The 22708-nt window shown below is 49.6% G+C and overlaps 1 protein-coding gene across 5 annotated transcripts in view; it reads left to right on the top strand.

The window, feature by feature from the left end:
• Positions 1-22708, top strand: part of Cux2 (cut like homeobox 2) — a 186447-nt gene that overhangs the window by 103140 nt on the left and 60599 nt on the right. For all 5 annotated transcript variants that reach the window (XM_029570566.1, XM_029570567.1, XM_029570568.1 and 2 more), the window contains 2 exons: positions 1804-1914; positions 5913-5960. In XM_029570566.1, coding sequence (XP_029426426.1) covers positions 5925-5960 — 36 coding nt within the window. In that variant the 5' untranslated portion in view covers positions 1804-1914; positions 5913-5924. The remainder of the gene's footprint in view (positions 1-1803; positions 1915-5912; positions 5961-22708) is intronic.

The raw sequence follows: 22708 nt of genomic DNA, 5'->3' as shown, positions 1-22708 counted from the left end.
CTCTCTCCCTCCCTCCCTCCCTCCCTCTCCCCAGCCCCCACCTCCTCATAATATTTTGCTCTTCACTTGGCTCAAAGTTCCACCTGACTGTCAGGTTGGAAACCCCCAGATGACCCTGCCCTGTGCTCAAGCCAGAGTCTGCTTCAGAACCCTGGAGAGCACCCTTCCCGAGCCTCTGTTTTAAACGGTGACTTTTGTGCCTCTTCTGGCCAGTTTCATGATTTTCCACAAAGGTTAGACATTTTTCTAGAAATAGAAATTACCTCCCGAATTGCTCTGAAAGTGCTCCAGAGGCCAGAGACTGTCCTCACAGATTTGGGGAACCGGGTTTACAGCGCTGCGGTAAATTGCCAGCAAGCAGACTCTTAAGATATGACACAAGACAATTAGATGCATTTCGTCTCTTAGAGGGAGAAGGCTTTGCAGCGGGTTAATAGTGCTTTTATTTCATTATCTAATGGTGAAAGGGTTTCATTGTATGTGCAAGACTAATGTGTATTAGTGGTGACAAATGGGGTCTTTCAGTGCGATGCCGCGCCTCATCATACATATGTTAGATTAAAGAGTTCGCCCTGGAATACGTTCCCAGCATCTGCGTGTGTGTTTTTAATAAATCTGATTGCAGAAATTTATTGCACCACTGGATTTAGGAAATTATGGGGCTTGATTGCTGCAAATATAATAAGTGATATATACAGAAGGGCTCCTCGAGTTATAGTTCAGAGAGAAAAAAGGGGGGAAAGCCCATCTCCAGCCAGTGCCAGAATCATAGCCACAGAAACACAGAATTCCTTGAATTATGCAAATGAGACTCATGGCAATTGTACTCCTCCTGTGGAACTGCCTCCTATACAGTAAAGGAAGCTTCTAGAGGGACAATCAAACACACACATACCACCAACAGACATCACCCCACCCCATCCGCTTCCTCTTTTCTTCCATCTCTGGTACTGTGTGGTTAAGCCCTTGTCTGACTCTCCACTGTGCACAGTCAGGCCAGGTGCCTTTCAGTTCAGTCCAGGAGGGTTCCGGGAAGCATCCCTTAGGCTGGAAGCAACACTTTGGTAATTTACTACAGAGTGCATGCCAGGTCAGCATGCTTCTCATTGGCACCTTCATTTCTCCAAAATCTACTGGAATTAAAAAGCCATCTATATCTTAAGAGGCATATTTATGAACCTTTAAGGGAGAGAACTGCAGTTGGAACGGCTCCTGCCTCTGATGTATGGAAGCTGTCGGCAGCACTCTCTTTGCTGTAATATGCCCATACAGCATGCCACGCTTTACTATTTTGACATGACTTGGAGATGTTTTCCCCAGTTACTGACAGGCTTATGCCATTGCTCCTTTAGAAATTTAAGAGGTGGGGGAAGATGGGGGGAAGCCGCCACTCAACTTTATGGGGGATTATTGATCTGGCCCAACTCCTAAGGAGAAAAAAAAAGCTGTCCTGGAAATCTTTTTTGCTTCATTCACAGTTTTTAATTATTCATCTGTGCTGGGAGTCAATATCTTATCTTTTCTCAGCCTTAGAAGTTATGAAAACTTGTTTAGAGTACTATGTAGCACAATAATTTAAGAGGGAAAGCAGGGGTTGTGGTAGTGCACACCTTTAATCCCAGCACTCGGGAGGCAGAGACAGGTGGATCTCTGTGAGTCTGAGGCCAGCCTGGTTGATATAGCAAATTCCAGGACAGTCAGGGCTACACAGTGAGAGCATGTCTTAAAAGAAGAAAGAAAAGTGGGGACAAACCTTTCTCTCTCTCTCTCTCTCTCTCTCTCTCTCTCTCTCTCTCTCTCCAGAAGGAGCTTAATTCCGTCGCTTCGGAGCTGTCTGCACGGCAGGAGGAAAGTGAACATTCTCGTAAACATTTAATTGAACTCCGCCGGGAATTTAAGAAAAATGTACCTGAGGTAGAGTATATCTGCTGTTATGGAATTAACTCTGTAGGAATGCATCTTTTTTTTCCCTCTGTTCAAGCTATATTTTGAAAACTGTAGACATAAGTGACTAACAAGAAAAGAAGCTAATTAACCACCAAGAAAAATCACAGCCCTGTCCTGTTGGCGCTTCACAGTGCAGCAGGGCTGTCATCATGGAGTTGGACCCAAAGCTCCTGTACCTTGCTTGGTCTTCCCCAGGACTCCAGGAAGCAAGGGTTGTCCCTCGAAGTCTGAATCTTGGGTGAAATGATTGGCATTTGGTAACAAAGACGATTTGGCCAAAATTCTTCTTTTGCTCTTGCATTGGGTCTGGGAGACACAGCCGACCTCGCACAGCCTCCACTGCCCATCTGCCACTCGATACACCTGCTCCTCCCCTCCCCCTGGGATTCCAGACCCCAGCCTTGGTCCACAGCTCGCAGTGCCCAGGCACTGGAAAGCCCACTCCCTCTACTTCAGAGGAACAGATCAGCCCAAACCTGTCTTCTTCACTGGGGTGAATGTGAGAATTTTATTTTACTGCTGCCATAAGCCCTTCTCCACTGCCCATCTGCCACTCGATACACCTGCTCCTCCCCTCCCCCTGGGATTCCAGACCCCAGCCTTGGTCCACAGCTCGCAGTGCCCAGGCACTGGAAAGCCCACTCCCTCTACTTCAGAGGAACAGATCAGCCCAAACCTGTCTTCTTCACTGGGGTGAATGTGAGAATTTTATTTTACTGCTGCCATAAGCCCTTCCCTATCCTGTGACTTCTCAAATTTAAAAAAAAAAAAAAAAACTTTGAACATGATTAAAGTAAACAGAAATAGGAAAAATATGACCCTTGAGCCATCCCTCACTTTGACAGGATTGGGACACACTTAGAGTATGAGAAACAGATTGGGGTCGGACCTCACACCCCACCAGCCCCTTCTGACAGGTAGTGGATGGTATATGGTGCCTCCCTCTGCTTGTGTATCCTGGACCAAGGGGTGGGCAGGGGCTGTCATCTGGCCTGAAACCTTGATCTGCCAGCCATAGCTGCTGTCAGCTCCCCCCATGGCTCCTGTGGCTCTTGCTGGTGGGCAAGGGACTAACTTTGGGGAGTCAGAAGTGGGCAGGCCCAGAAAAGAAAACCCAGCTGTCCCATCAGCCCCAGGATCTTAGCTGTAAAATCCCATAATTAGGTCATAGTCGGCTGTGGCTCTCCCAGGCAAGAGAGGAGATGAGGATCTAGCTAGACTTTGTTCACAAGGCAAGTCTAGAAAGTTGTTAGATGTTCATGGAAAGGCAGAGTATCTCCTGCAAGGCCAAGCGAGGGCTTTGGTTTCACAAACAGCTCGCGTCTTGGTGACAAGGGGGTTCAACCCTCCTTGTTTTGTTTTTGTTTCTTTGAGACAGGGTGTCCTATACCTCAGGCTGGCCTTGAACCCCTTACATAGCTGAGGATAACCTTGAACTTCTGATCTTACTACCTCTACCCCTCATGTGCTGGGATGACTTCCACACACAGTCTATGTGGTGCCAGGGGTGGAAGCCAGGGCCTCATGCATGCTAGGCAAGCACTCTGACAACTGAGCCACATCCCCAGCCTTCCCCCATCTCTGAGACCCTCTCAGACCTTCTGTTTCATCCTCTTTCCTCAAGTATGGTGGACTTAACCTCAACTCCTGGTCCACATGGGAGCCCTAGGGTGATATGAGAAATCCAGGCCAGGTTTTCAGCCTGTGAGTTTGACTTACATAATTTTTAATACTGCATAATTATGCAATTATGTAATTAGAAGGGCTAAGTTTCCTCTCCTATTATAGTCACAGCTCTGAAAATTCTCATTTTTGGAACTCATCTCTCCTGATGGAAGAGCCGTGCCACAGCTTTATTTAAGAGCATCATCTGGGGGACCCAGTTCACCTGCTAGATGTGGCTCTGCCCGGCTTCCTTGTCATGGCTACCTGGTCATGGTGAGGGACTTCCAGAGTACCTAGCCCTAGCCTGTCACCCCCATACGTCTTCCCCTCCCTTGGTCCTCAGATGTAAACCCCTAACCTCACTTGAATGTGGGGTCTCAAAAAGAACCTGTATAGGGCATCTAGTGACCTAGGCTCAAAGTCTGTGTCACCTGCTTGCCATGTGACTTTGAACAGACCAGCCTCCCTTAGACCTCAGAACTCCCTTCTATACATTCAGGGTCCTTTTTATCTGAAATGGTTAACTTTACATTTAGTTACAGCATTAGCTCCTCCTGTGAATGACTTCCAGGGTCCTCTGAAGTGGTTAGGTCCACCCTGCTGCCTGGAGGCTCCTGCTGTGGTCCCCAGCTACTCCCCCCATTAGACAGTGTTGTGGTTCTCAGGTGCCTCCCTCCTGTCCACTTCCTGCCTCACCTCTGCATCTGGGTTTGAGACCAAGACTTTGAGCCTCCTAACATTATCATCATTCAGTCTATGTGTCTCCCAAACATCCCACCTTACTCAGGACAGCAGCCACTCTGAGAAGCTCCAGGAGCAGAAGTCAGTGTGGAGAGTTAGGCGGGACCAGAGTGGGGCAAACAGTAGGGCATGTCTTTGTGGTACTGGGCTTCTCTAGCCCGCAGCCCACCTCTTCCTCTTCTGCCTCTCTGTTACCCCTGTGCCTCTTTGTCCCTCCTCACAAGGGTTTTCTTGTGACAGTGACTGATTGTGGCTGGGGGAAGGCTCCCCAGTGGATTTCTAAAGGAACCACAGGTTTCAGGGTTAAAACCTTAGGACACATAATTCTAAAGACATCTGTGTTAAGTCCTGAGAGAACCAATACCTCCTGGGGAGCCCCAAGACCACTTAGGAAAATCAGGACATCTGGGTCCAGGAAGAGAAAGCTGCAGGTAGCCAAAGCCAAGCCCCCTCTGCACTCACCAGTGTCAGCAGGCCCTTCACCCAGGTGTGGCATGACTAGTCTGGGACCCAGCCAAGTCCTCAGAAACCAGGTACTACATGCTGGGGTGAGGAAAGACAGACAGGATAGAGGGAACCTTTGAGAAAATGCAAAATGTAGTCTTTATGGGACAACTGGGAGACAGCCACATGAAAGAGGTAGCCCTAAGCTACACCCTGAAGGGCAGAGGGACTGCATGGGGGGACTTTGACCACCTAGTGCTGAGAGACAAAGAATCCAGCTCTCCAGCCCCCATTTTGGCTTAGAATTCCCTTGAGCTATGCTGCAGGGCTGGCCAAGCTGTGTGCAGGGAGTGGCGGGCACAGGCGTCCCAGTACTTGGAAGGCTGAGGCAAGAGCATCATGAGTTAGAGCCAACTTGAGCTAAATAGCAAGTCCTTGTCTCAAAGAACCAAGAGCTAGGGTTGTAGCTCATGGTGGAACACTTGTCTGGCATGTACAGGGCCCTGATCCATCCACAGCATCACACAGACAAAAAAGTATGTATTTAGAAAACACCCCTTCCTGGGGCTGGAGAGATGGCTCAGCAGTTAAGAACACTGACTGCTCTTGCTAGAGGACAGGGGTTCAATTCCCAGCACCCACGTGGAGGCTACGAACCATCCTTAACTCCAGTTCCAGGGGAATCCAAAGCCCTCTTCTAACCTCCAAAGCATTGCACAACACAGTGCACTTACGTACATGTAGGCAATACACTCATATACAGAAAGTAAAAATAATAAAATTTTTAAAAAAAGAAAGAAAAAAGAAAACACCCCTTCCTGTCCCCACCTCCAGAAATTCTCAGTGCTGATACATTAAAGGCTCTGAAAAGTCCTGCAGGACAGGCCACTTTTTTTCCCTAACCTGAGTTGGCTTGGCATGTATGCCTTTACCTGTTGTGTGCATGTTTGCGCCTGTGTTTGTCTGTGTGTGTGTGTGTGTGTGTGTGTGTGTGTGTATGCATCCCTTAATGAAACCATAGTACAGGTCCCCCACACTGGCCCAGAGAACAATGGTAAGGAGTCCTGGGATGCCTGCCTGCGCTGTGCTAGACCCTTGCCTCATCTCTTTTTCAGGAAATCAGAGAGATGGTGGCTCCTGTGTTGAAAAGCTTCCAAGCCGAGGTAAGAGACAACGGCAACAGATTTGGGGTGGGGTGGGCATAGTGCACACAGCTTCCCTCTCAACAAGGCTGAGTATCAGATTCATGACCCTGAACTCATCTCCTCACCTCCAAGGCTCAGCTTCCCCATTTTGAAATCTGAGGTCTGTGGTAGGTCTGTGGTGGTCTTCTGCTCTGCTGCCCCAGCAATGTGGCCTTGCTAGTGAGTTCAGTGGTGATCAACCTGCCTGGAAGCTCTGCCTCCCCTCCACTCTCTGAGTGAGCCCTGACTAGTGTTTGCTGCCAGCCCCTCTGGCCCTTGCTCTTAGGCAGTGGCTGCTACCAGCTTCCATCCCTCTAGCCCTTCCTTTGTGACGGTGGGATGTTCTAGTGTCTGTTCTGTGGCCAGGTGTCTGAGAACGTCCTTTCTCCTCACTGATATGGGAGTGGCTGAGAAGACCCTGGAGTCAGGATGAGGAGGGGAGGCTGTCTCTAATGTCCCACGTCAGGGGCTTCCTTGAGCTCAGGAGAAACCCAGAGGCCTGGTGGAGGAGAGGAGGTATTTGAACTCCTGCACTCACCAAGCAGCACATTCCTTAAAGCCACGGGTGCTTCCAAAGTTAGCAATGGCTGCTGCATTTGTCCCAGGGGTAGGTATGGACAGAGCATCCTCTAACCTCCTGGAGCCTCGGTTTCCCTGGCTGCACCATGGGAATAAGGATACTACTGGTCTTGTGTTGCTTGGGGATGAATAATGAGAGATAACGCACAGAAGGAGTTGATATGCCCATCTGACACTCCCAGAGTATCATAAGAACAAAGAGCACCTGGGGTTGGAATTCCACCACTGCCACTTACTAGCTGTGTGAACTTCTGTGGGTTACTTGACCTCTCTGTGCCTCCATGTCCTCCTCTGAAAACTGTGTGATGATATTCCTTCTTCATAAGGTTGAGACTGAGAGAGTGCTCAGAGCATGGCCTTGCACATTAGAAGCCTTGGGTACAGCTAGGCATGGTACTCAGCTCTTGGGAGGTGGAGGCAGGAGGATCACTACTAGTTCAAGGCCAGCCTAGGCTATACTATCCCAATAAAAAGGTGGAGGGGAAAGGAGGGAGATAGTTCAGTCGGAAAAGTGCTTGCCACATAAGCAGGAAGATCCAAGTTTGAGCCCCAGAACCCATGTAAAAAGCAGGGCGGAGTGGCACACACTTGTAACCCCAGCACTGGGGAGGTGGAAGCAGGTGGATCCCTGCAGCTTGATAGCCACCTTTCTGGCCTGATCGATCAGTGAGGATGGCACTGAGGAAGGACACTTGAGGTTGTCATCTGGCATCCACACACGTGTACATACACACACGCACATGCGCATGCACACACACGCACACAAAATTCTAAAAACACTTGAAGTCTTGAGTATTCTTTTCCTCCCAGCAGTGGCCTCCGGTACAGGCTGGTTGGCCTCTGCACGGGGCTGGTATCCACCTCTTCTCTAACACAAGGCTTTTATCCAAAGAAGCATGCTTTCTGTCCCCATCAAAAGCTGCCCTGACTTGGGCCCCTTTTCAATAGAAGAAAGACTTAAACATTAGATGCACTCAGTGATGAGAAGACTCAGGCACAGCCTCACAGAACTCATATGTAAATCAGATTTGGATGGGCCAGCTTGAACTCTCAGTCCTGCTCCTCCAACAAGCTGTGTGGCCTAGAGGAAGTTCCTTGACCGCTCTGAACCTCAGCTGTCTTCCTGCGGCCCACAAGGCTAAAATGAATCAAAGAACAAAGCAGCCACATACAGTGTCTGGTACACAGTTGGTGCTCAAGAAGAACTGGGATGGAGAAGATCTTAATGGGAGCTGAAAAGGAAGATGGAGCCGATGGGCTGCTTCCCACACCCCTGAGATGTGGCATGTAGATACTATTTGGCTGGTCATCTCCTAAGAGCTTTGTTAATTTTCTTATGGGGGATTTCACCAGCCCTATCACACACACACAAGACTAGTTTACCTGGACTTTATACCCCAAGCCACTGCTTTCCTCGAGATGGCTGCCAGTCCCACCCCACGCCTGCAAGGAGAGAAACTATAGTCAGAGCTCCAGCCTGGCTCTATGGCCCACGACAAGCTGCTTATGTGGGCCGTTTAGTATCCAAATACAATCTTCGTTTTCATCGTTTTTAACAAGGGTTCCTGTCTGCTGCCTCTCTTTCCTCCTACAATGCAGTGAGCTAGAGGCTGGAGCTGCGAGTCCCAAAGGTGTGTTTATCACTTCCCAGAAATATCCCCTAGAAACCAACACCTCCCAAGTCACATAAACCAGCCCAGTAAAGGTGGCCTTGGCTGCATGCCCCACCTGCATCCCTCCCAGCCCCCTAGGTGAGGGTGGGCCTATACTAAGTTCACCTCTGCTGGCCTTGATATGTGCAAAACAAGGGTTATTTGGGGCTCCCCCCACCCCCTTTTTTTTCCTTTTTCATTTTTCTGCCTGCTGTGAATCCAGGCTTCTTGATTGCTTAAAGGGCAGTTTTTACCTTCTACTTGGGGACACAAAAGGCAGCCAGAGAAGGTGGCTTCCCAGAGTCAGCTTGAAATGACCAAAGTTTGAAGATCCTTGTGCAGAGAAAGCGAGCCAGCCAAAAGCCCCGCTAATTACAAAAGTTGCTTTATGAAAGATAATTCAAAGCAATAATTTAGCAAACATAATCAAGCCTCGCAGATGGGGTTGCTGATGGATGGATCGCAACATGCAATTAGCAGTTCTCACAGTTACATGTCATTAACCCTCCAAGCACAAAAATTATTTTCTCATTATTAGTTGAAAAGGTAAAATTAAGCTGACTAGACAGTAAAGGAACAAACCACAATTAATTACCTTCATTTATTACAGTCATTATTTTAAACTTATTTTTACTTGGAGACAGAGAGACGAAAACATCTAAATTAAAAGTTTTGTTTTGCTAAATCAGAGGTGAGGTGACTTTTCCAGGGAGTGTGTGTGCTGGCCAGCTCTGGAGACCTCAGGGCCCCACTGGGGCCCTGCCAGGAGGCTTCCCACACCTCCAAGGGGAGGCAGCCTTTGGAATCAAAACCCTTTAGGTTGACCTGGGACAGAGACATTCACCGGGGCCTGATGGGAACACAGCAATTTGGAAACCAAGAAGATTGACACCAGTGATCAAGTTTACGTGACTTTGGCAAGTGACTTCCCATGTCTAAGCCACAGAGATCTAGGCATAGGGACAGCTCCCTGGGAGCCTGTGAGAGCCAGTGAGATGTTCCATGCCCCACCAGTTCCCAGCATGGCACTGTATATGGCTGCCTGGGGCTGAGGGTTTCTTTCTCCTCCCTCCCAGGGTCTGAGGGAGCTCATGTGGCCATCTTTTGGAAACATGGGGAGGGGACCAAAATGCCACTTAGCAAGAGATGATTTAGTTGACTAAGTTCATACAATCATTTATTCATTCAACAAACACTTAATGGATCTAGAGAGAGATGGCTCAACCAATAAAGTACCTTGGAAGTACAAGAATCTGAGTTCAATGCTAGAAATCATATGAAAAAAAGAAAAAGCTAGATGTGGTGACTCGTTCTTGTAATCCCAGTGCTTGGGGGTCGGGGGCTGGGGACGGGTAGAGATAGAGAGGTAGATCTCTGGGGCTCACTGGCTAGCCTGCTTGGTGAGTTCCAGGCTAGAGAGAGATTGTGCCTTAAAATGCCACAAGGCAGACAGCACCTGAGGACCAGCAGCTGAAGCTGTCCTCTGGCCTCCATGTATACATCACACATGCACACAAATACGTACATGCATTCAGTGGGTATGTACCTACAGCAGGTCATAGTCTGATGTCAGCCCACAGACAGGGCCACATCCAGTGGTCACCTCCACCCATCTGTCATCTGTGAGGTACACTCTAGAAAACAGGGCTCCCTTTCTGCTCCAACCCTGCAGGTGCCCTTAGCTGTACATACTATGTATGTGTCAGGCTCCTGTTAGGCCTAGAGAAGGGTCAGAGATGATGAGACACTGTCCCTGCCCTCAGGGTGGGCCTGAGCACCAAGTCCCCTCTCAGGGATGGTGTCTGGAGCCCTAGGAGGCTTTGTGTCCTCTCCTAGAGCCTGAACTTGCTTTCCAAATTTGGCATTCTTGTCCCAGTGATGGCCACAGCCATCTGTCCCGTCCCTTATCTGTATGCATGTGTCCTTAAGTCCCTCATCAAGCCATGGCATCTGTGCCTCCATCTTTTGGACTTGGGACTGCTGTCACAAGAGGCCATGGCAGAAGTGACATGGGGCCAGTACAGAGGGTAATCCTGGACCTATCTGGTGACTCCACCTCCTGACACATCCTGATGACTGGTGCCCACCCTGCTGAGGAAGCCAGGCCACAATGCTGTCCAAAGGAGCAAGAGCAAGAGCTCCAAACTCCAGACCTGGCCAAGCTCTGCTGACTACAAGCCCCGTGTAGCACCTGCAACCTTCTGAAAGACACCGAGACTCTGCTGAGCCCTGCAGAACCGTGAGCAACTGCGCGAAGGGGTGGTTTTGAGCCTCTCTGTTTGGGAACAACTCACATTTGCAGTGCCCCTCCTCTGGCTTCCTCCTTCCCCTTCTACTTATCTTCCCTCAGCCCCCATCTTCAGCCAGGGTTGGATCTGTCACAGTGCTCAGCTGGTCCGAGTCCTCAAGTCTATGTAGATGGGACCACAAGCTCCTCCTGGCTCCAGAGGATGGGACAGGGCAGCTGGGCAGGGATCCACGTGAGGGGCGAGCTGTTGTGAGATCTGGGACACCCCTTCTAAGTTCTTCTCATGGGATAAAGAATGGCTCCAAGACCCACGTGACTAACAGCCACCATGGAAGCCCTGAGCCTCACAGATGTTTGTTGAGCAAGTGAATGACCCTGTCAACCCCTGTCATCCTGGGTGACTGTCAGTTACCCTCTCTGAGCTATCTGAAATATGGGTGATGACACTCGACTGGCCATGTGGGTTTCAAGTAACCCCCTGGTTGAGGAAGTGAAGTGTTGTGGTGTCCTGTTTCCCATGGCTTTCCAGAACATTCTCTGCAGACTTTACCCAGCCAGATGGGCTCAGCAGTCTACTCTGATGCCCCGACTTACAGGTAGCAGGGACCCGGATAGCCCTTCTTTCCTCATATATACATTTTGGTGGCAGGTCAGACCTGCCTGAGTCAGGCCAGCCTGTGACAGTGAGCAAAGCCAGGACCCTCAGTGCTACCTTCTAAAGGAGCCTTTCGTGATCCTGGATACCCACTGTTACCACTTAAGCTGCAGAGAGTGCCGTGGAGAGTGGCCACTGTCTTTCTCTGAGACATCCCCTTTGGCCCCACACCTTATATGCCTGGCTTTCTAGTAATTATTCTTATCCCAGGGAGGGTCTTTGGATATCCCTTAGGGGGAAACTAAGTCTTGGAGAGGAGATAGCTAGCATCCATCCAGGGCCCAAGACTAGAGCTGAAGCAGGGACAGGGTAGAGAGGACCTGAATGTCAGAGCCCAGGAGTCTGGAGTGGCTCCCTTCCCCCACCCTGTGAGATGGAGAGGCTCAGTGTGTCCTGGCCTGCCTCTGCCCTCAGACGCAGCCTAGCCTGGCTTAACCTTGCTGGGACTCCCCTTCCTCTGCCTTTCTGTTTTGTACAATTTTTATTATGTTTATTTATTTATTTAATATGTGAGTATACCCAAAGATCAAAGGACAACTTTCAGGATTTGGGTCTCTCCTTCCACCATGTGGATCTCAGGGATCAAACTCAAGTCTTGGGCTGGGCATGGTGGTGTACTCAGGAGGCAGAGGCAGGCAGATCTCTGTGAGAGGGAAACCAGCCTGGTCTCCATAGGCAATTCCAGGTCAGCCAGGGCCACAGGGAGACCCTGTCTCAAAAAAAAAAAGACAAACAAAAAGCAAACAAACTCAGGCCCTTAGGCTTGGCAGCAGACACCTTCACCTTCTGGCCTCTGCTTTTATTGAGGGGGTGACCACGGTCCCTAGTAGAGTCACAGAAAGCCTAACAAGCTGAATAACTTAAAAGCCCACCATGCAGAGAGTACACAGGGACCACAGAGGGAAAGAAGAGGCTGACCTGACCACACTTGTGCCTCCAATGAACCCTATGAGGTAGCCCCCCCACACACATTTCTCAAGTGAGCCAACAGAGGCTCAGATACAGCCCACAGCAGCGAAGCCTGACTCACACCAGGACAGAAGCTAATTAGGCCTCACCACTCAAGACTGCAAGGAAGGCACATCCTAGATCATCCCCTTTCATAGATTTGAACAGGCTCAGAGAGGGCAAAGCATTTGCCCAGGTCCACACAGCACTCCACCAACAATGTAGAGAGTGGGAACCACAGGCCTCCACTTGGAAGACTAAATGAATCCCTCAAGATTCAGGGGGTCCAGGAAGAGATGAGACCCTCCATTCTGCAGGGAGCCCCTGAACCACTGTAATCCACAGGTGGTCAGGGCTGGAGAGAGCCTGGTCACTCAACCAGACCTGTGCCAAACGGGGAAGCCCAGTGCAAATACAGAAATAAGATTTGAACTCAAGGGCCACGTAAGGAGGCACATTCTAAGTTCTCAACAAATAGGGTGCTGCCTACAGCAGGAGTCAAAAACAAGGAGGCCTTCTGCCACTCCCCATCACCCCCAAGGTACAAGCATGCCATGTCCTCTATAGCCATCTCCTCTGATATCAGCCTGTGGACAGTCACCTCTCAGTGCCTTGCTGGCTGGGGTGAACCTCCCACTCACCCATGAGTCCTTGGATTTGTTGTTAAGAACCCACCCAAATGTCCTCGGGAATGTCACTCAGTGTTACAACCAAATTAAGAATCCACAGCCATCCTCTTTTGCCTGCTCCCTCTGTCTTATCAAGTAAATTATTAATGTGCCTGCCCCCCAGTTAAGCAGATATTTGCAGCCGTTCCGGGTTCTTCTCATTAGCAATAACATCATCTAAAGAAGAGTATTGATTGATTTTTTTTTTTAAATCTTGGAATCACAGACGTGAACCACATATTTACATGACGTTCCCTTTAACTAGAATTCTTGTGCTTTATTTTTATATTATTGATCTTTTTTGACACGAATTGCTTTTTGGCCTTGTGCAAGCGTTGTAAGCTTTCTGCTGGGCAGAGGAATGGGCTTGGCCCGGCAGCAAAGAGCAATCGCTCTGGCCGCATGGTGAGAGCATTCCCAAACATTTAACAACAATTAGTCTACACTCCTGCCTAGACTCTCATGTATGAACATTTACAAGCCTTTTAATGGACTGTGCTCTGGAGGACCAGGTGGGGCAGGCACTGGGCACATGAGGCCACAGGGTACGTGTCCCTCTGGCTGCCTCCTGGGTCAAGTAGGGGAGGCAGAAACTACTGGAACAGCAGCCCTCCTACTCCAGCAGGGAATGTGAAGCCCAGCACACAGTTACACATTCATCTACTTAGTCAGTACTTACTGAGCACCTACTATGTGCCAGGCATAGAGCTAGATGCTGGAGGTACTCAGACTCATCACTGGCTTGATTTCCAGGGTAAACAGAGCAGGCCCAAGCCCAGGATCACACAGACCTGGGTTCATGGCCCAGCTCATGGCTAGGTTCCTCAATGAGCCTCAGTTTCCCCATTAGGAGATGCACACAGCACCTGTCCCCCAGGGAGGTAGGGAAGATTGCCCAGATCAAGATGGTTGGGACCTGATTATTCAGCCTGTTGCCTGCTGGATTCTGCACAGCTTCTTGCCAGGGCAGAATGTTCTAGACCATAGCCTGGCTTCTCTGTAGGCTCCCAGGGTGAGGCATCTGACTTCCTCCTGTTAGTCACAGTACCTCCCACCACCTTTCCCTTGTGAAGGAGAGACCTCCCCTCTACCAGCTCCCAAAATGCATTTCCATGTCCCTTCCACTCAGTCCTCAGTCAGCAGCATTGATTTAACACCTGCTGTAGACGAGCGTGATCAGCTGCAGGTACCGCTTGTGTGTGTGTGTGTGTGTGTGTGTGTGTGTGTGTGTGTGTGTATGTGTGTTTGGGGGCAGGTATACATGTGTACACTTGTGTAGAGGCTATACGTCAACCTCAGATGTCATTCCTCAGGAGCCATTCACCTTGTTTTTTTAAAACAAGGTCTCTTCTTAGGCTAAGCTGGCTGGCCAGTGAATGCCAGGGATCTACGTGTCTCTGCCTCGCTGGCGCTGGGATTACAAGTGTGTGCTACCATCCAGTCCAGAGTCCACCTTTTTTTTTTAATGTAGGTTCTGGAAATCAAATTCATGCTTGCATGGCGGGTGCCATCAGCTGAGCCAGCTGCTTGGTCCCTGAAGTCACATATCTTGGTCTTGTGCGCAGCCTCCTGGGAGATAGGCAGACACCCCCACAAAGCATTTCACTGATACTCAAGGCTCGTAATGGAGTTGGGTGTGGCCCTGGTGAGAAAGGGAAAGATTAAACAGGTCCATAAGCCTCTGCTATGTATAGACCCCATTGGGGCTCTAGGGATACCACAGGGGACAATACACAGCCTCTGTTGGTCAAATTTTCCATCACTGTCACAGATACCTAGGAAAAACAGAGGAGGAAAGATTATCTGGGCTTGTGGTTTCTAAGGTGTCAGTTGGTAGTCACATGGTTCTGTGTTTCTGGCCTGCGCAGAGGCCAAGAGCATCATGGTGGGAAGGCATGGTGGAGCAGAGCTGCTCCCGTAACAGCTGAGGAACAAGATACACTTTCAGAGACATGCTCCGGTGACCTGCTTCCTCCAGGAGGCCTCACCTCTAATAAGCTGTTCTGCTATGAACCCACCAATGGATGAATCCACAAATGAGATCACCTGATCACACCTCCCAAGGCCCCACCTCTGAGCCCTGCTGCACCTTCAACACATGAACCTTCCAGGACATTTCACATCCAGACCCTAACCCGGCCTGTCCCAGGGAGCTCAGAGCAGAGCAGAACAGAGCACAGCCAGAGCCAGGCCAGGCTCTCCACACAATGGTGCTGCTAGCTGATATATGACCCCAAGGAGTCACATCTCTCCCCATGCCCCGTGTCTTCACATGTAGAAGGAGACTCAAGACTTTCAGTAGTCAAAGTTAAAGATTAGAACAGTTTCTGGAAGCCAAGATTTACCCAATAGGAGTACCATACAAAAGCAAAAAGCAAAGGAAGTTCAGAGCAAAGGGGTCAGAAACCACATGGCAATGACCACGGTAAAGAGGAACCTGACTGTGGACTGGATGGTACTGATGGTGCCAGGCCACATGCAGTACACCCTAAAAAGTCCCATTGGTGTCTGCCTTTGACTTGACCCAGAGACAGGAGGCTGGACTGCATGATGGCACCTTATGAAGCGTACCTTGTTTATAGATCTCATGGGGGTGGGTTGGAGGACTAACAGGTTGGTTCTGTGGAAAACACTTTGTGAACCATTGTAAGATGCAGAGGTAGACTGCTGAGCCTCATGCTCCAGCCCCCCAGTCTCACTGCCCAGTAGGGTCTTCTGAGAGCTTTAAAACTGCCAAGACCCAGGCCCAGCCCCAGGTGCCCTGTGAGGCATAGGGTTCAGTTCTTACAAGCATCCACAGGTGCTTATGTTGTAGGGCCTCTGCCACAACGGGGTTGACAGGCGGGAATAGAGCCAGATGGACAGACAGCACTGTGTTGGTGTCCTAGCAGCTGGACCCAATGTGACACAGAGCAGGAAAAAGACTAGACATTCACCCCGTTACAGAGTATCCGTATCCCAGACCCCACAAGTGCAAGAAGTCTAAGGTAGTCAGGCATGGAGGGAGAGATGTTAACTGTGTGGCCTGTTTCCCCAATTTTTGTTTATTATAGCAAAATATGCACACACCACAAAATTGGCATTTATTATTTATTTATTTATTTATTTATTTATTTATTTACAAACATGCTACAGTGCACATGTGGAGGTGAAAGGACAACTTGAAGGAGTCAGTTCTCTCCTACAATAAGGGCCCTGAGATTGAACTCAGGTCATCAAACTTGATAGCAGATTCCTTTTACTTACTGAGCTGTCTCACTGGCCCAAGTCTCACATTTTTCTGAAAGTCTTGTGCATATTTTCATATTGAAAATAGTTTTTCTCATAGTAATTTATTTGCATTTTTGAGACAGGGTCTCATGTAGCCCAGATTAGCCTCAAACTGGCTATGTAGCCAAGAATGACCTTAAACTCTTGATTCTCCTGCCTCCACCTCCCTAGTGCTGGGACGGCAGGTGTTCGTTCACCCAGCAGACCCAGCTGAAACTGGTCATCTTCACCATCGTCAAATGCACATGTCCCTGGTACTAGGCCCCTTCACACTTCAGGCAGCTGTGACTGCCACCCATTCCCACTTTGTCCATCTTTCAAAGCAAGCTCTGACGTTATTGAGCCCGCACCCCCACACACACACACCCTGCCCCCTTTTCTTCATGATTCTGCAGCTCCGGGGACCTCATAAGAGCCAACAGTGAGAGGATTTCTCTGAAACTGCCTTATTTCACTTAGCCTGACATCTGCCATGCCTGCATTATTAAAATAAATGAATTGTGACTGGATAGATAGCTCAGTGGTTAAGAGCACTTGCTGCTCTTGCAAAGGATCCAGGTTCAGTTCCCAGCACCCACATAGCAACTCAGAGCTGTCTGTAACTCCAGTTGCAGGGGACTCAGCACCCTCTTTTGACTCCACGGACACCAGGCATGAAGGTGATACACTCACATGCATGTAAGCAAACACCCATGTGCATAATTGTTTTTAACTTTAAAATAACTTTCTAAAAACTAATTGTGAGTCTTAAATATGGCTTAATCTTTTAGGGTTATCTGTTTTTGAAAAAACAGATTGCAAAGTTTCTTAAAACTTCAACCTCTGTTTGGGGGCTGGAATGGGGCTGGACAGCAGAACCTGCCTAGCGGTCCTCAAAACCCTGAGCTACATCCTGGCGATGCAAGAAGAGGGAAAGTGTTTTGTCCACCACTCCAGGCTGCCATAGAATACCCCAGGCATAGCCTCATGCCTGTGAGGACAGGTGCAAATAGTATACTTGTTTCTGGGCCAGTGCCCATTTTGTAAATAAAGTTTTATTGGAACACCCGTGCCCATGTCTCAGGAAGCAGGCAGAACTGAGCAGTCACAGCAGGGTACAGGCCAAACTGAATGTATTTACTCTCTGACACTTGACTGAAATAGTCATTGACCTCTGCTTTTAAGGAGTGTGAGAGATGGCACAACCTCATTCATTCATTCACTTGTTTGTGTGGCCAGGTATTTCCAGGGCACCCAATCTGCACCCAGCATTGTGGCAGGCACAAGGACACAGAAGCCTGGTTCCTTCCCATGACACCCAAGGCCAGCAGAGACCAGAGCCCAATCCCCCAGCCTGGAACAGATGGGTCCAGCCCTGAGGCCTAAGGACCGAGACATAGAGCTCGGAGACATACACACAGTGAGGGGTGGGACATTCTAGTTCCCACACCCCTGTCTTGTAACACACCCAGAGCTGGTTCTGTGACATCTAGAATGTTGTGGAATATTCTAGACAATCCTCAGATGGGGACCATGCTGCTTCTTCCATGGAGGAGAGACTGGGGCTTGGAAGGGTTGAGACATGGACTCTGTGCCTGAGAAGTGGAGGAGCCAGGACTTGAACCCAGGTCTATCACATTCATCAGAGCAGCAGGTCCTGCAGTAGCAATTTTGTATGTATGGGGTCTCTGTGGTGTCTGGGCTGGCCAATTTTGGGGCTCAGCTCTGCTGCACAGACTTACTCAGGGTCCAGCATCACCTGTCATCCCAGCATCCTCTGCTATCAGCTGCTTCACTGTGCCCCAGGGCACAGAAACACCAAGGAGGTCAGCCCCATCCACAACTGGTGGCCCCCAAGGGACATTGCACTTCCACACTGGTGGGAGACAGGACAGAGCCTGTCCTGGAGTATGTTGGGACAAGTGACAGGGAAGTGAAACCCAGGGATGTGCCAGGGCCAGAGGGTGGCAGCACTGGCATGAGGGGTATTCAAAGTGGGTCCTTCTCTGTGGTGGGTGAGAAGGGGAGAGAAAAGTTCTGTGCAGCAGGGAGGCTGAGCCACCACTGGGAGCTCCAAGGTCCACCAAGACAAATGCAAAAAGGCAGTAGAAGGCAGCCATCTCCAAAACATCAACAGGGGCTGATTGGTTTTTAGGCAGCCAATCAGAGAAGGCTTTCCAGAAGAGGTTCAGTCCCAGCCAGGATTAGGAACGTGCAGGGTAGACTATGGGAGAAGAAACACTGGCCTTGGCCTTGGCAGCCCTGGGTTTGAGCCCCAGTTTGGTCACTGACTGTTGGACAAGTCACTTCCAAGCCCATTCTGTCGTCATTGGTAGATTTGGGTTTATGCTGAGGACTGAGATGGTGGTACCTGTCAGTGCTCACACAGGAAGCTGAAATGAAGAGTTATCCCCCTGTGGATGGCTGCCTTGTGTCGTGGGATCAGAGGTGAGGCCAAGACATATTTGGGCAAGATAGGAGAGCTCTGAGCGCTGTTGGCCAGAGAGGCACCATGAAGGTGGGGACAGTGGGTGGTACATCACACTAAAGATGTGAGGGCTGCAGAGCTTGCAGAGGCAGAGACAGATGACATGAGCAACCTTGGCAGTGGCTGGGGCAGTGCCCTCCAGGCAGCAGTGCAGGATAAGGGCCAGGGCAGGATGAGGTGACACATGCCTGTCATCACAATACTCAGGGAACTAAGGCCTGTACTGCATAGTGAGACTCTGTTTCAGGAAAGGAGAAGGACAGGGAAAGAGAGCTTCCCATAAAACCCTGTCCCTGTCCCTATCAGTTCAGACACTATACCTGCCTCCCACCAGTACTTTCAAGCTCTTCACTAACTCTGTGCTTTGCTACTCTTTTCCTTAATGATTATAGAAAGCCTAGGTTTGATCCCCGTTACTGCACAAACTGAGTCTGGTAGCACATGCTTGTAATCCCAGTACCTAGGAGGCAGAAAGACCAGGAGCTCAGGATCATCCTCAGATTCAAGGCCAGCCAAGGTATACATGAGACCTTGTCTCAAATACTAATAATTTTTTAAAAGAATTGTCTGAATCCTTTTGTCTCCTAAAAGCCACAAAAACCTTCCTCAGCATCCAAGGCCATCAAGGGTCACTGTGTCGTACCCACACCAACCAGCTTGGCCCTGAATCACACAAGACAGAGCGGTGATGCCAGGCTCCTGAGCCTTTACACATTCTGTTCCCTTCCCCAGAAAAGGTTTTCCTTCCCTAGTAAATGTCCACGTGTCCTGCAAGGATCCTTCCAGGAGCCTTGGCATGCTCCAAATGCTCACCGGTGCCCCCAGGTGATGGGCATTTCTCCTTTCACCTACTGCTCCTGAAAACCACACAGTTGGCCCCTCTGCATCCCAGATTGTCTCTTGCCAGCATCCCACACAGTCTCTTCAAGGGCTGACAGCACAGGGCCTGCTCCTCCCCCCAATTACAATCCTCCCTAATTTCCAGAAGCTCCTGGAATGAAATCCAAACCCCTAGGCACCCTATCAGGCCCTATCAGGGCCTTTGCTCCTGCTCCACCTACTGCCTGCTGGCCTCTTGCCATGTGGTTTGTCCACCACACACAGGGTCTTGACCGGAAAGGTCTTTGTCCTGGGCTTTCCTCTTCCTGGGAAGGTGTTCAACAGCATGGCTGGGCTATCCCCATAGCACCCACCTCAGTGACAGCCAGAGATGGCTCCAGACATGGCTGCTACCTATGATTCCTCCAGAGCTCTGGTCACGTGCCATACACCCATACACACACACACACACACACACACACACACGAAGTCCCTGTGACCCTCCAGCTTTCCTCACTCCTCCCTGTCCCTTTCACAGGGCCCTGCACAATTCCTCCTTATGCCTCTGTTTGCCTAACTATTCAAATCCCTCTTGTCCTACTTACCTAAGGATGGTACACACCCTGTAGACTCCTGTGCTCCCCATGAACCCCACATAGCAGGGACTCAGTGGGCATTTATTAAGTGAACATTGATTGACACATGGTAAGACTGACAGCCATGTTTCTAGGTGTTTCTGTGTTCTAGGCAACATTCTGAGTGTTCTGTAGATCCCAATTCATTATTCCCCATGACTCACCTGTAAGCTAGATTGTTATTGTCAACATTTTATAATATACACGAGACAAGGCACAGAGAGGATAGGTAAGCTGCCCCAAGCCACTCAGCTGATGCTAACTGGCAGCCCTGGCCTTTAACCATGATTTATTAAGCATATACTATGTGTCAGAGCTTGAGGATACAGCATCAAAGAGGAGTTTCTCAGCCTTAGTTTTTACACACATGCATGCACTGAAAAATGGTTCTATTTTCAGGCAGAGAAACACCCACACACTGAGTAGGGTCATATTGCCGAGCCCGCTGGTGGCAGATTCTCTCACTTTATTCCAGGCCTTGTATGCTTCCTACTACCCTGTCCACAGGGCCAGGGCACTTTAACAATTTAACCAGTCAATTATAATAATATTTTTCTCTCTGAATGTTTAAAAGAAAAAAACTCTGGCATGCTAAGGTATAAGCATGGCTCAGAGGCCGAGCTGACATTAGTTATTAATTAGGTCATTATGCATTCCATGGTGATAATTGCTTTGCTGCGGAGTCACCAAGCATGAAACGGACCCTGTGAAGAAATGCAATCTATCAATCGTTGGAGCCCAGCCTGGCATATTCTCTCACCTTGAGCCGGGTGTGTGCCTCAGCAGGAAACAAAAAGAAATTAATGATACATCAGTAGGCAGCAGTGAGCAGGACCCTTCCCTCATCTCAGCCTGGGAAGGATTCCACACCTGGCCCCAGGGACAGCAGAAGCAAAGTTCGTCAGTGAAAAAGGCTGTCTGTGATCTCCTGACTGGTAGATCTTTCCATCTCGTTCCCTCTCTCACCTTGTTTTGTTTCTGAGAGGCAGAGGCTGGCTCCTCCACTCTCTGTCTTACCTGTTGCTTTTGGTGGTGACTGAGGTGGGGAAACAGCAGGGCCAGGCTCGCCTGCATTCTCTCTCTACCCAGGTCCCATTCCTGGCTCCAGTGAAATGATGCATCCTCTCTGGATGTATCATAGAGGCGCCCCAATTGGGAGGTAGCAAGAGCAGACACAGCTGGAGTTCATTCTCAGTGAAGGCAGCAGAGATCCCCGAGGGTAAGCTTGCACACAAAGATCCATCACATCATGGCGTCCACAGTGTGCTAGAAGCGCTGACTGGTGTTTCATTTCTTGGCTGTTGGTCCTGTGAGGGGACATTGGTATGCTGCCCATTTTACAGGTGAAGAAGTTGAGGCTGACAGAGATGGCATGCTCTCGGTCCCCCAGCTAGTGGTGGAGCTAGGATTCAAACCCAGAGATGTGAGAAAACACAAATGGGCTCCCAGAGGGCAGGACAAAGCAAGCCAGAACTGTCCAGAACCAAGGCAGGCATGTCCCTAGCAGGTACACAGTGAGATTCTGCCTCTGCCCTTCTCACAGACTGGCTTTCTCAGCTTCGGGCACTTTCTATGTGGAAGCACCCTCCCCCTGCCCCCCTCCACCCCTGAGCTCCCAGGTTCACCTCACTGAGAATCTAGAAGCATCTAAAGCCTGGTCTGAGTTCAGGCTCCCAAAATGATGAATGTCTCTGTCTCAGCTTGAGGCCAGCATGGGCTGATCAGCCTGGTACAGCCAGCTGTCATGCAGAGGTTAGTTACGTCAGAGGGAAGAGGGACTGTGCAGAGCAGGGCCTTGTCCTCCACTCTGTCAGCCTCATATTGATTGTGTCTGCCTGACATAGAAGCTTCTGGACATTTGGATGAGTGTTTCTGATGGACCCTCAATCCCCACATTGTTCCCTCTTCCCCTTCCTCCTGGAGGATTCCCACAGGGGCCTCCCCTGCAGCTTTCTGAAGGCTTTGGGGGTGTCACTCCCTGGAGGAAAGAAAGGAAGGGGAGACTATCAGTGGAGAATGACAGACATGATGCACCTCTGCCATGGCAGCAACTGGATGGCACCCAGCCCCATGGAAGCACTCGGGCAGAGATTGACAGTTGTGATGGCCAGCTGTGGTGACTCGGGCCTGTGATCCCAGTACCCCAGAGAGTAAAGCAGAAGAATGATTCTGAGTGTGAGGCCAGCCTGGGCTATGTAGTAAGCTCCAGGCCAGCCTGGGATACAGAGTAAGACCCTTTCTGAAAAAAGATGTAAACAAAAGTTCCATTGGGGGCTATAGAGATGGCTCAGCAGTTGAGAGCACTGACTGCTCTTGCAGAGGACCCAGATTCGGTTTCCAGCACCCACATGGCAGCTAACTATCTGTAACTCCAGTTTAAGAGGTTCTGATGCCATCTTCTGACCTCCATGGACAGTATACACATATAGTGACATATGTACATGCAGGCAAACACTCTTACACATAAAATAATAACATTTTTTTAAAAAAAGAGGCCAGGTAGAGTGGTGCATTCCTTTAATCCCAGCACACATGCAGGCAATACACTCATACACATAAAATAAAAATAATAAAATATTTTTAAAAAGAATAGGACTGGAGAGATGGCTCAATGCTTAAGAGCATGTATTGCAAGCCAGGCATGGTAGTGTATGCCTTTAGCACTCAGGAGGCAGAGGCAGGAGGATCTCTGCAAGTTCAAGGCCAGCCTGGTCTACATAGTGAGTTCCAGGCCAGCTGGGGCTACAGGGAGATCCTGTCTCAAAAAGACCTAAAGAAGAAGGAGA

Source organism: Nannospalax galili, unplaced genomic scaffold (genome assembly GCF_000622305.1).
Source record: "Nannospalax galili isolate Female #2095 unplaced genomic scaffold, S.galili_v1.0 scaffold120, whole genome shotgun sequence".
In the NCBI taxonomy this organism is placed as follows: Eukaryota; Metazoa; Chordata; class Mammalia; order Rodentia; family Spalacidae; genus Nannospalax; species Nannospalax galili.
This window is presented reverse-complemented; position numbering and strand designations above follow the sequence as displayed.